We start from the raw sequence: 13,929 nt of genomic DNA on the forward strand, positions 1-13,929 counted from the left end.
AGTGGTGATGGCCCTGCAATAGACTCCTGGAACTGACACAGGTCCGTTGTGCAAACCTCTAGCAGTCCTCATTAGGGAGTAGGCCTCGCCATTATATAGCTAGTTATCCCATGTCCTCTTAACGGAACTGTACACTAAGCAGGCCACACCTAAGGACCAAGGCAGCAAGTTCCTGTAACCTTTGGCTTGGAGGATTATTGTGTTGGGTCAGATATCCCTGTTTCATAGAGTGGAAGTTAACAAAGATCTTCTGTTCAATCCTATCTTCTATTGATTCCCAATTTTCCCTCAATCAGTAATAGGGTTGAAACCCTATGGACATTGTAGCAATCCCCCTGCCATTGGGGGTCATTTGTAATAAAACAACAGATTTGAGGGTCCCATAGAATTACGTTATGACCGTAGGAAAACTGTAAAAGATCATAGACCACATTAATGAATGGCCTATGGTGAAAACTAGCACATCTGAAAGATCACTATGTTGTGAGTAGCTGAACACAAACAAATTAGTAGTTCAGTGAAATTCCTTTTATTAGGCATTTACAGGTGTTCAACAGTTGTGGATTATCGAATGTTCTGGATTAATAGATAGTTAGGAAATACAGTCAGGCTCGAGAGTCGAAAAAGTGCATGCCCCATATGAGGAAGTCATAACTAAATGATAGATTGTGGCTCCAGTACAGATTTTTATACAATTGATGATAAAAATGGACAATGTTTTGGATGTCAAGTACCTTTCTACTTCTCCTTTAAGCACTGTGCCAAACAGTGAAGAGGTATAGATGTGTGATACTGACCATGCTGCTACTGGTTGAAGAGTAGTTCCATACTCTTGAAGAAGGCCAAGTAGTTTTTCATTGACGTGTTTCAGGTTCGGACCTGACCTGACCCTTTTTTCAAACAAACTACAGATTACATAACATTGACACATGTCATCATGTATGGACCTCATCTATTGAAACTTTAGTGACATAATAAACCCTTGAGTGAGAGGTAACAATTTTGTAATAGGCCTGAAAAAATAAAGCTGAAGTTCATCGTTTGATTTTGGGTTATCTAAAATATCAATTTTTCACGTGTACGAGTTATCAAAGGTTTTTAATATAAGTAATAACATTATCCACAGCCAGCTTTCCAGACATCACATCAGGTTGATCAAAAAAGCTGACAATTCCATGAAAGCCATCTTTAACATGATACCATGTGACCGGGACTCCATTGTCCTCCAGCCGCTTCTTGTAGAGTATCCCATCATCTCGGAGAACATCAAACTCACAAGTTAGTATGTAGGCCTGTGGTAATTGCCGGATCACAGCATCATCAGAGAACAATGGAGAACATGGAAGGTCAAGAACCTTCCTAATTTTCTCATAAATGTCTTTACTAAAAGGCGCCATGATGTGAGGTTTGTAGCCTTCAACCTTAAATTCTTCAGAACTCAACCATTTACTTAATTTTTGTCTTACTTCGGGAGGAACATGGCTGCCCATCATCAGTTCTTTTGATAAAGAGACATCACCACCTATATAGGTCAGGGAGTAGTATAAAGCATTTTCTCGGAGTAACAATGGGACCAACTTGTTTTGCTGGTAAGATGGTACATTAAAGTCCGCCATCTGTACCACTGGGTATATCATCACCTGGGCAAGCGGCTTTGGAATATCTGATCTGCCCACAAGAGCTTGACAAACCCCAGCTGTGAGATTGCCCCCGGCACTGTCTCCACATATTATAACCGAAGAAGGATCTACTCCATGTTCTTCTGTTGTCTTCAGAAAGTGAAGCGTAGCCACGATGCAGTCATCCAATGCAGCCGGGCATCTGTGTTTTGGGGCCAGGCGGTACCTAAAATTATTAATCACATTTTTTTTGTGAAACAAGAGTAAATACCTGAATATTATACGGTACTCACAAGCATTGTTTACTACTTCTACCAAGTCTGGAGGTACTCTGCTTAAGATATTAATAATTACCCCGGCATTTTCACACCATGTCCACTAACAAGCCATGGTCAGGCTACTTCCTCCAGAGAGATAGAGATTTCTGCAGCTAATCTGAGCCCTAAGGATTAGAGTCGGGTCCTGAGTTGGGGATCCCCTAAATCAGGGGTGAGGAATCTTTTTTCTGCCAAGGGCCATTTGGATATTTATACCATCCTTCGAGGGTCATACAAACTCCGCCTACAAAGTACACCCTGACTTTGGCACTGGTTTCATGACAATCTTTCATTGCATGCCCTTCAATGTTCAGTAGTGAACACTGCGTGCGTGTGCTAACAGAGCAAGAACAAATTAATGAGCTTGTGGCAAACAAAATACAGCTCCCTGCCCAAGAATGCATTCCCTGAGAATCTGCTCGGGGGCCTGATGAAAGGTCATCGAGGGCCGCAAATGGCCCTGGGGCCTGAGGTTCCCCACCCCTGCCCTAAATGATCAAAATGTTTCCAACACATAGAGTTAATAGATAAGTGACTGCGATGGGCAGCTTCTCCCTTCCTCTAACCTACTCATCTTGTGATATACCGTAGCTAGAGCCTAGCTGTATCTGCAGTGATCAGAGCTAGATCCAATTGTTGCAGTTTACACCCACCATCTGCCACCCTGTGCCTTCCATTTTATTGTACATTTCATGTTAATTTGAAGGGTGGAATTCAAAACTGCAACTTATTTATGGCACTTGGAAAAAAGGAATGAAAAATTATCTAAAAAAAATCTGCTAAGAGAAAGCAGATCTGTCAGAAGGATTTCACCCCTTAAACTATTTATATAGAAGTGTAGTTCTTTCAAAGACAAGTCCAGAAATACCTTTATAATTACAGTCCATTCCTTTGTTACTAAGAAATCAGTATTTGAAATGATATGCAAATTAGGCTGAAGAGCTATGGTAGATCTGAAGCCTACGTCACTGCAGCTCTGTCCCCCACCCAGCGACACCTCCTCCTGCTTGACTGACAGCTTCTATGATGTTTGCCTGGAAATTCTGAAGATCTATGATAAATCTGAAGCCTACATCACTGCAGCTCTATACCCCTCCCAGTGCCACCTCCTCCTGCTTAACTGACAGCTTCTTTTATGTTCGACTTTAAGCAAAGGAGTCTGTCAGTCAAGCAGGAGGAAGTGGCGCTGTGTGGAGAATAGAGCTGGAGTGACAGAGGCTTCAGATCTACCATAGCTCTTCAGCCTCATTTGCATATCAATTCAAATGGTGATTTCTCAGTAACGGAGGAATGGACTGGCCATGTAAAGGTATTGCTGGGCTTGTTTTTGAAAGAGCTGCATGCACTTATACATAATTTGGGAAAGGGGAAAATCCTTTGATTTACTTCCCCATTATGCCTTGTGTATACAGACTTCTAAAGACAAAAATTTGGGCAGTTTCCCCAAACAACCAAACAGACTTCACCTTTATAATCGTATTGATTGCTTGGGACAACACTTTTGGAAATTAGCTGTCACAATGCTTGAAGGCTGAAGTTATGAACATTACACATAATACATCATACCTACATTATTAGTTTAATTATAATGTAAGGAAATGGTAGCGGAATGATGCTCCCTTACCCAACAGAGACGACCACGGCTCCAGAATTTTTTGTTAGGTATCGGCAGAGAGAGTCGTACGTGTCTAAAACCAAATAAACAAGACATGAGTTATCGGATCAGTTCTATCAATAAAAAAACAATTCTCTGTTGCAAATAGTAACCAGTCACGTTATCATATAGAGATGATATTAGATCTACCAGGAAGAGAGCCAGATATAGTAGGCACAAATGGCGGGTCCCTGCTTCTTCTGCAAATGGGGTTCACAATACCGTCTTGTCTTTCAAAAGATGACACCACCTCCCCTTCCCACTCAGTATTATCATTATTATTATGCGTTGCTTATAGAGCGCCATAATATTGGCTAGCGCTTTACAGACATTATCATCACTGTCCCCATTGGGGCTCACAATCTAGATTCCCTATCAGTATGTTTTTGGAGAGTGGGAGGAAACCCACGGAACACGGGAAGAACATGCAAACTAATTTCAAATGTTGTCCTTGGTGGGATTTGAAGCCAGGACCGCAGCGCTGCAAAGCAATAGTGTCAAAAGCTTTACTACAAAAAAAATTATCAAACAAGCAATCTGTACTTCAATCTGCTGAGCTTCGCACTAATCAGGGGTCTACTGAGTGATCGATGGGGGTCTCAGAACCTGGACCCCACTTATCTACAAGCCATTAAAATGCCTGTCAAAATTGGAGAAAAAAAAAGCTTCATAGTTTAGTTGCTCTTTAACCCCTATATCCCCTTTATTTTTTTTATACAAAGAGACAAAGGAAGAAAGGAGGAAACAAAGGTGTGATTGATGATCGATAGCCAGAGACCTGCATCTGGAACTTCCCATACACAGCTATGCTGAGAAGTCACATCCACGTGGAGAAGAAGAGAAGCAAAGGGCTGGCTGGGCTGGGAACGCGAGTGGTTCTGCCATTTAGCAGATGTTGAGGTTGGCTCATGTTCTGCCTTATCACAAATAGCGGGCTTATTCTTTCTACCAGATTGAAACCATAGGCGCTTGGGACCCCATTGGTGGGGTTTCAATCTGTGAACGATGAAGACAAATAGCAACCCAGATAACACATGTACAAAATGGACTGAAATGTTCCAGAGAAGAAATACCAGTGACTTATCCTGTTCTCCCATAAAAATTAACTTGTACACCCGAACTTATCATGCATGTTTATGGTGGCAGTGGGAGACATAGGAGTCGGTTAACTGCCAGCATCCGCCCCATATACAGTGCCTTGCAAAAGTATTCGGCCCCCTGGAACTTTTCAACCTTTTCCCACATAAGCTTCAAACATAAAGATACCAAATGTAAGTTTTTGGCGAAGAATCAACAACAAGTGGGACACAATTGTGAAGTTGAACGAAATTTATTGGTTATTTTAAATGTTTGTGGAAATATAAAAACTGGAAAGTGGGGCGTGCAATATTATTCGGCCCCTTTACTTTCAGTGCAGCAAACTCACTCCAGAAGTTCATTGTAGATCTCTGAATGATCCAACGTTGTCCTAAATGACTAATGATGATAAATATAATCCACCTATGTGTAATCAAGTCTCCATATAAATGCACCTGCTCTGTGATAGTCTCAGGGTTCTGTTTGAAGCACAGAGAGCATCATGAAGACCAAGGGACACAACAGGCAGGTCCGTGATACTCTTGTGGTGAAGTTTAAAGCCGTATTTGGATACAAAATCATTTCCAAAACTTTAAACATCCTAAGGAGCACTGTCCAAGCGATCATATTGAAATGGAAGGAGTATCATACCACTGCAAATCTACCAAGACCCGGCCGCCCCTCTAAACTTTCATCTCAAACAAGGAGAAGACTGATCAGAGATGCAGCCAAGAGGCCCATGGATCACTCTGGATGAACTGCAGAGATTTACAGCTGAGGTGGGACAGTCTGTCCGTAGGACAATAATCAGTCATACATAGCACAAATCTGGCCTTTATGGAAGAGTGGCAAGAAGAAAGCCATTTCTCAAAGATATCCATAAAAAGTGTTGTTTAAAGTTTGCAACAAGCCACCTGGGAGACACACCAAACATGTGGAAGAAGGTGCTCTGGTCAGATGAAACCAAAATCAAAGTTTTTGGCAACAATGCCAAACGATATGTTTGGCGTAAAGGCAACACAGCTCATCACCCTGAACACGACATCCCCACTGTTAACCATGGTGGTGGCAGCATCATGGTTTGGGCCTGCTTTTCTTCAGCAGGGACAGGGAAGATGGTTAAAATTGATGGGAAGATGGATGGAGCCAAATACAGGACCATTCTTGAAGAAAACCTGTTGGAGTCTGAAAAAGACCTGAGACTGGGACGGAGATTTGTCTTCCAACAAGACAATGATCCCAAACATAAAGCAAAATCTACAATGGAATGTTTCACAAATAAACGTATCCAGGTGTTAGAATGGCCAAGTGTATGTCCAGACCTGAGTCCAATCGAGAATCTGTGGAAAGAGCTGAAAACTGCTGTTCACAAACGATCTCCATCAAACCTCACTGAGCTCGAGCTGTTGGCCAAGGAAGAATGGGCAAGAATTTCAGTCTCTCGATGTACAAAAATGATAGAGACATACCCCAAGCGACGTGCAGCTGTGATCGCAGCAAAAGGTGGCGCAACAAAGTATTAAGTTAAAGGGGCCGAATAATATTGCACACCCCACTTTTCAGTTTTTGTATTTCCACAAAAATTTAAAATAACTAATAAATTTCGTTCAACTTCACAACTGTGTCCCACTTGTTGTTTCTTCAATAAAAATCTACATTTGATATCTTTATGTTTGAAGCATGATATATGAGAAAAGGTTGAAAAGTTCCAGGGGGCGGAATACTTTCGCCAAGCACTGTATATTGCCGGCTTTCATCTTCTCAGGATTAGGCCTCTGACTCCTTACCGTGCATTGAGTCTCCAGCAGAATCAGTATATAAAGAGATATTCTCCCATAGACCACTTCATACAGAAAAAGCTTCCACATGACATATAGTAGAGGGGACTCATGCATCTCCAAGACATCTCTATTACGCTATTACAGCACCTTACAAAATAGAATCTAGAACGTGGACAACCCCATCTTAAATACTATATTCCACCATGTAAAATAAAAGTATCAGACACTCATCTCCTGCACTGGTCTATCAACACTCACGCAACATACAGTCATGGCCAAAAGTATTGACACCCCTGCAATTCTGTCAGATAATACTCAGTTTCTTCCTGAAAATGATTGCAAACACAAATTCTTTGGTATTATTATCTTCATTTAATTTGTCTTAAATGAAAAAACACAAAAAGAATTGTCCAAAAGCCAAATTGGATATAATTCCACACCAAACATAAAAAAGAGGGTGGACAAAAGTATTGGCACTGTGCGAAAAATCATGTGATGCTTCTCTAATTTGTGTAATTAACAGCACCTGTAACTTACCTGTGGCACCTAACAGGTGTTGGCAATAACTAAATCACACTTGCAGCCAGTTGACATGGATTAAAGTTGACTCAACCTCTGTCCTGTGTCCTTGTGTGTACCACATTGAGCATGGAGAAAAGAAAGAAGTCCAAAGAACTGTCTGAGGACTTGAGAAACCAAATTGTGAGGAAGCATGAGCAATCTCAAGGCTACAAGTCCATCTCCAAAGACCTGAATGTTCCTGTGTCTACCGTGCGCAGTGTCATCAAGAAGTTTAAAGCCCCTGGCACTGTGGCTAACCTCCCTAGATGTGGACGGAAAAGAAAAATTGACAAGAGATTTCAACGCAAGATTGTGCGGATGTTGGATAAAGAACCTCCACTAACATCCAAACAAGTTCAAGCTGCCCTGCAGTCCGAGGGTACAACGGTGTCAACCCGTACTATCCGTCGGCATCTGAATGAAAAAGGACTGTATGGTAGGAGACCCAGGAAGACTCCACTTCTTACCCCGAGACATAAAAAAGCCAGGCTGGAGTTTGCCAAAACTTACCTGAAAAAGCCTAAAACATTTTGGAAGAATGTTCTTTGGTCAGATGAGACAAAAGTAGAGCTTTTAGGGCAAAAGCATCAACATAGAGTTTACAGGAGAAAAAAGAGGCATTCAAAGAAAAGTACACGGTCCCTACAGTCAAACATGGCGGAGGTTCCCTGATGTTTTGGGGTTGCTTTGCTGCCTCTGGCACTGGACTGCTTGACCGTGTGCATGGCATTATGAAGTCAGAAGACTACCAACAAATTTTGCAGCATAATTTAGGGCCCAGTGTGAGAAAGCTGGGTCTACCTCAGAGGTCATGGGTCTTCCAGCAGGACAATAACCCAAAACACACTTCAAAAAGCACTAGAAAATGGTTTGAGAGAAAGCACTGGAGACTTCTAAGGTGGCCAGCAATGAGTCCAGACCTGAATCCCATAGAACACCTGTGGAGAGATCTAAAAATGGCACTTTGGAGAAGGCACCCTTCAAATATCAGGGACCTGGAGTAGTTTGCCAAAGAAGAATGGTCTAAAATTCCAGCAGAGCATTGTAAGAAAGTCATTGATGGTTACCGGAAGCGGTTGGTGGCAGTTATTTTGGCTAAAGGTTGTGCAACCAAGTATTAGGCTGAGGGTGCCAATACTTTTGTCCGGCCCATTTTTGGAGTTTTGTGTGAAATGATCAATGTTTTGCTTTTTGCTTCATTCTCTTTTGTGTTTTTTCATTTAAGACAAATTAAATGAAGATAATAATACCAAAGAATTTGTGTTTGCAATCATTTTCAGGAAGAAACTGAATATTATCTGACAGAATTTCAGGGGTGTCAATACTTTTGGCCATGACTGTAATTATGCAACTACTAATGGACTGCCTCGCTCACAATTCCTCGGACAAAACTCAGACATACGAAGAAAGTGTGAGAGCTGCAGACCCATTAATGGACAACCCCTATAATACAGCTGTGTGCATGAGCCCTAAGACAAATGAACAGCTAAGGATGAACCTATGATTTGCTTACCAATACTTCCAAGCACGAATCCTCCTCCATGAAAGAACATGACTCCTTTTCTGCCTCCCGCTGAAGGAGATCGGGGCTGGTAGACTCTCACCGGCACTCCTCCAAATTCTAAGTCTTTCTTGAAGGTCTCTGGATCATCCTTTGGCTTGGGTACTGATATTCTTTGTAAATAGATAATAAGGCCTGCAACATTCCCTACTCCGATTTTATCAAGAGCCTTCCCCTATGAAAAAAAAATTAAAACTACCGTAATCTCATATTGTAGGTCCCCAAAAAACAATCCGGTAAATTATTAACAAATTATATGGGTAACTGCTTGATTTTGCAACGTAAATTTGGTAGAGGTCTCTAGGTAAAAAAATATAATTTGTTGGGGGGACCCAGTGACCCAAATCATCAGAACCCTAATGGCAGGCTCATATTGGAGAGCATTGTGCGTGTATCCACTGAATTCTGGGGGAACAAGTCTCAGCTCACCCTGCATTTGAGGCTTCAGTTGTATTTCTCACACTTGAAAAAGTGCATTCCATGTGGTGAACAAGACGTCTCTGCATTATAAAGCATGGCAGACCTACAACATACACCAGATGTACTGCATTTCGAAAGTTTGGCACCCGAAATGTGAATTGTGCCCTATGGTTATGTTTAGAGCTTGTACCATGTCTAAGAACTCATTTAGATATCTATGTGTTTCTTGGTTAGAACCGGATCGATGATAGTTAATGGGTTTTGGGGGGGATAGGGTAATTGCCTACAAAAAAAAAAACAGTCATGTCCATTTTTTATTGGATTTGCAGATCAAACTCGCCCATGTGAATGGGTCCGTGAAATTAATAGATAGCACTTGGAAGCCGTTCACGTGTCATCTGAGTGCTGCCTATTTTTTATTGTTTAATGGGTAAGAGCAGCTTGAAAATTTTTTATATACACTGCTCAAAAAAATAAAGGGAACACAAACAACAGAATATAACTCCAAGTAAATCAAACTTCTGTGAAATCAAACTGTCCACTTAGGAAGCAACACTGATTGACAATCAATTTCACATGCTGTTGTGCAAATGGAATAGACAACAGATGGAAATTATTGGCAATTATCAAGACACCCTCGGTTCTGCAGGTGGGGACTGTTCTCTTTTTTTATCATGCACAAAAAAATGGACGTCTGAATGAGGCCTCAATAGACATGAAGATAGCCAAGCCAAAAACTCCCTCAGGCTAGGGTCACGCGACCGTAGATCCTCTCATTTGAGATAATCAAGTTGATTATACTAATAACATTCTGATCACATTGTCAGCATAGTTCGATCCGATTATCTCGGATGTGAGAATTGGAGCACACTGTGTCCGCGGAAATCAGACTGCTCTCAGATGTCATCCAAGTGCAGTTCGGTGATTTCCACGCAATCATAGACTTGAATGGGAGAGTCTCGTCTGATATATGCGTCAAATAGCAGCATTTTGTGATTATTTTTCTTATGACAAATTGGTGTAAGAAAGAAATATTGATCAGCATTGCCCCATTACATATCATTGGTCCAAGTGCAATCAGATAAAATAATCGGATAGCACCAGTTCGATTAATACGGTGTTGTGAGCAAGCACTTCAAGGAAAGAGCCACAAATTTTCATCTCCATGTATTAATAAATCCCATGTTTTACTGATACTCGTGGGTCCTAGGGATTAGCAGTACATAGACTACTCTTATTAACAGTGACTGATAAGGAATTAGAAAACACTCAAAAATCAAAATGATTTGCTTTATATTTTATTCCTATTCCATTTTTTGTTAAATCTGCCATACAGATCCAGAGATATGAGCCTCTTTATTTAGTACTAGTTTTTACAGCCTTTACCAAGATGACGTGGCTCACAGAGTAATAATGTAAAACAGCCTAAAGACATGCGCTACAGAGACCAATGAGCAACGGCAATGCCCTTAATAAAGACCACAGGAGTTAACTTATTGGATGCACTAAAAAAAAAAACGCCCATATCACTAGAACAGTATGGCGGATTTAAAAAAAAAAAAAAAAAGGAAAATGCAGAAAATTCAAGGGAAGCAGCAGGAATAAAAGAGAACAAGGAATAAAAAAAAGAAAGAACAAAAACTGTCCACTTTTGAACAGTTATGGGTAAAATTGTTGCAAAACCACAACAAACCAAGTTCTACCCACCTAAAAAAAAAAAAAGTACTGAATGACATACAAAATGCAAATTTTTCAATTATAATTAGGGTGTAAGTGTAGTTTTGTAAAACCCCAATGACTGCATTGATCCCATCTGCTGGACCGTTGTGGGCTCACACAACCATGATTAGGACCCTGAAATTTGTAAGACAAAATTAGAGAAAAAAACCACAGATCAGAAATTCTTTGGGTTCAGGCTGTGGACTCACCAGGATGAATGCACCAGTGGAAAATGTATGAATTCTGCGAAGTGAATCAGGATTTGCAATCCCTGATGGGATCTGAGCTTTTGAGGATTCATACCAAGTTACTCCCAAAAATATTAGAAGGCACAAAACAAGGAAAATGGCAATTACACAGAGAGGAGTAGACAGTACTCCAAGCATTCTTGCAGCTCTTCGTAGATTCTTCCCTCACTTCCTGGTGATCCTCTATAGGTAGTAAATGCATGGTAGCAGATGACTGACACTTAACCCCTTAGTGACAAAGCCAATTTTTACAATTCTGACCACTGTCACTTTATGAGATTATTATAACTCTGGAATGCTTTTATGTATCCCACTGATTCTGAGATAGTTTTTTCGTGACATGTTGTACGTCATGTTATTGGTAAAATTTATTTGATATAACTTGTGTAAATTTGACAAAAAATTTTAAATATTTTGCAATTTTCAAACTTTTAATTTTTTCACCCTAAAATCAGACAGTGGTGTCACACAAAATAGTTAATAAATAGGATTTCCCACATGTCATCTTTACATCAGCACAATTTTGGAAACATATTTTTATTTGTTAGGACGTTATAAGGGTTAAAAGTTTACCAGCGATTTCTCATTTTTCCAACAAAATTTGCAAATCCATTTTTTTAGGGACCACCTCACATTTGAAGTGAGTTTGGGGGGTCAATGTAACAGAAAATACCCAAAAGTGATACCATTCTAAAAACTGCACCCCTCAAGGTGCTCAAAACCACATTCAAGAATTTTATTAACCCTTCAGGTGCTTCACAAGAACTAAAGCAATGTGGAAGGAAAAAATTAACATTTTACTTTTTTCACAAAAATGTTTACTTTGGAACCAAATTTTTTTATTTTCACAAGGGTATCAGGAGAAAATGGACCACAAGACTTGTTGTGCAATTTCTCCTGAGTACGCTAATACACCATATGTGGAGGAAAGCCACTGTTTGGACTAATGGCAGGGCTCAGAAGGGAGGGAGCACCATCTGACTTTTGAATGCGAAATTGGCTGGAATCTATGGTGGCGCCATGTAACGTTTGGATATCCCCTGATGTACCAAGACCAGGGGTGGGGAATCTTTTTTCTGCCAAGGGGAGATTGTATATATATACCATCCTTCGGGGGGCCGTACAAACTCCGCCCACAAAGTACATCCTGACTCTGGCACTGGTGTCAGGACATAATCTTTCACTGCATGCCCTTCAGTGTTCAGTAGTGAATACTGCGTGTGGGTGCTAACAGAGCAAGAAGAAATTAATGAGCTGGTGAAAATACAGCTCCCTGCCAAAGCACTGCGGTCATGGAGAATCTGCCAGGGGCCGAATAAAAGGTCATCGAGGGCCGTAAATGGCCCGGGGGCCTGAGGTTCCCCACCCCTGACCTAAACAGTGGAATCTCCCCAATTCTAACTCCAACCCTATCCCCAATACACCCCTAACACTAACCATAACCCTAACCACAATACTAACCCCAACACACGCCTAACCCTAATCCCAACCCTAACTGTAATCCCAACCATAACCACAACCCTAAACCTAGCCCACCCCTAACTTTAGCCCAACCCTAACCCTATCCCCAATCATAACCCTAACTATAACTCCAACCATAACCCCAGCTATAACCCCAACCATAACCCTATCCCTAGCTCCAACCCTATACCCTAGATATAACCCCAGCTATAAGCCCAACCATAACCCTAACCCTAATGGAAAAATGGAAATAAATCCTTTTTTTATTTTATTATTTTTACCTAATTAAGGGGGTAATAAAGGGGGGTTTGATTTACTAATTTTTTATATTTTCATCACTGATAGACTCTATCATGGTGATCAAACTGAACCAATAGGAAAAAATTCCTATAGTTGTAGGGACAGTGACCTGACGGACAGACGTACTTGTCAGTTATAACAGATGGATAACAGCTGGGCAGTAAAAGTGATAGGCAGTACCCTGGGTGACCACAAGGTGGCAGGGGGGAGTGTGAGGAAAAGGACATGACAGCAGCTTAGGGCTAGGAAACCATTGGTCATGGGGGGCGGAGTTACAGGGAACCAGGAAAGGTATATATACTGAGGGAGGGTTCCAGAAAGTTCCAGTTCCCAGAGGGAGCTCAGGTGACAGGAGGACTACGACAGTCTGTGAGCTGTGAGGAAAACCGTAACAGGGGGACTGAGGAGAGAGAACGTCAGGGGGGTGGTCCTGACAGGAAGAACCGCAGAAGAGACGAGACACCGGGTGTGGGACACCGTGTTGGACACGACGACTGATCAGTGGAAGTGCTGTTTGTTTATGGGCCTAAGGCGGCCACAGTGACGGACCTGTCAGGAGTGTCGACGAGTGCAGAGGGGACGGTGTATGCATACACGTCCCCAGTATAGAGTACGGTGTGTGAGAAGCGGCCCTGGAAACGGAGGGCCGTGAGGTAAAGAAAGTGCGGTGTGCTCTGAGGCCGTCAGACGGACGGCGAGTGAAATAAACTTGGACCTGTTGCACCCACAATCTGCCTCCATCTTGTCTCTGTTTTATCTCTGCACGGTAAAGAGACGGACCACCCCCCAGCTCGGCCCACCGACCCTACATAGTTGCCGGGTGTCGGCCAGCAGATCTCGGTAGGCACACTGCACATGCGCCCGCCATTTTTTTCTTCCCAGAAGAAGTCGCCGCCGGCCAGGGACATCACGGGGGGATGCAGGAGGATCTAGGGACACTTTAGGTACTGGGGGGTGATTGGGGGATTCCATTTGTGATCGCACATCAGAGGAGAGAGAAATTAAATGTGAAATCTGACCTTTTTTTGCGGTTGCCATTATTCCCTTAATAACGGCGATTGCAACAATGGTGTTGGTAAAAACAGACCTCAATCAAGTTATCTGCGGTCTCAGCTGCCACCAGTAGCTGAGACCCTGGAGAAATTTCGACACTCGGAGGCGCTATACCCTTATTTCTCAGTGCCTTTATAAAGCGGCGCTGAGGAATAAGG

General features: G+C 41.9%; 1 protein-coding gene across 1 annotated transcript; it reads right to left on the reverse strand.

Moving 5' to 3' along the window:
• Positions 1-513: 513 nt before the first annotated feature.
• Positions 514-11,107, reverse strand: LOC141097993 (arylacetamide deacetylase-like 4). The gene is made up of 4 exons (XM_073585569.1): positions 10,919-11,107; positions 8,523-8,745; positions 3,561-3,624; positions 514-1,845 (listed from the first exon to the last, which is right to left on the reverse strand). The coding sequence occupies exons 1-4, from the start codon at positions 11,093-11,095 to the stop codon at positions 1,089-1,091; spliced, it is 1,221 nt and encodes a 406-aa protein (XP_073441670.1). The 5' UTR covers positions 11,096-11,107; the 3' UTR covers positions 514-1,088.
• Between the last annotated feature and the right edge of the window lie 2,822 nt (positions 11,108-13,929).

Source organism: Dendrobates tinctorius, unplaced genomic scaffold (assembly GCF_039654945.1).
Source record: "Dendrobates tinctorius isolate UK_male_01 unplaced genomic scaffold, ASM3965494v1 ptg000086l, whole genome shotgun sequence".
NCBI classification, from domain to species: Eukaryota; Metazoa; Chordata; class Amphibia; order Anura; family Dendrobatidae; genus Dendrobates; species Dendrobates tinctorius.

Bases quoted from the DNA above. Each gene is read 5' to 3' on its own strand.
- LOC141097993 (XM_073585569.1), bottom strand. From the start codon at position 11,095: ATGCTTGGAGTACTGTCTACTCCTCTCTGTGTAATTGCCATTTTCCTT. The intron at 8,746-10,918 runs GTGAGTCCACAG...TTTTTTTCATAG, and splicing joins CCACTGGTGCATTCATCCTG to GGGAAGGCTCTTGATAAAAT. The intron at 1,846-3,560 runs GTAAGGGAGCAT...TAATAATTTTAG, and splicing joins GCCGTGGTCGTCTCTGTTGG to GTACCGCCTGGCCCCAAAAC.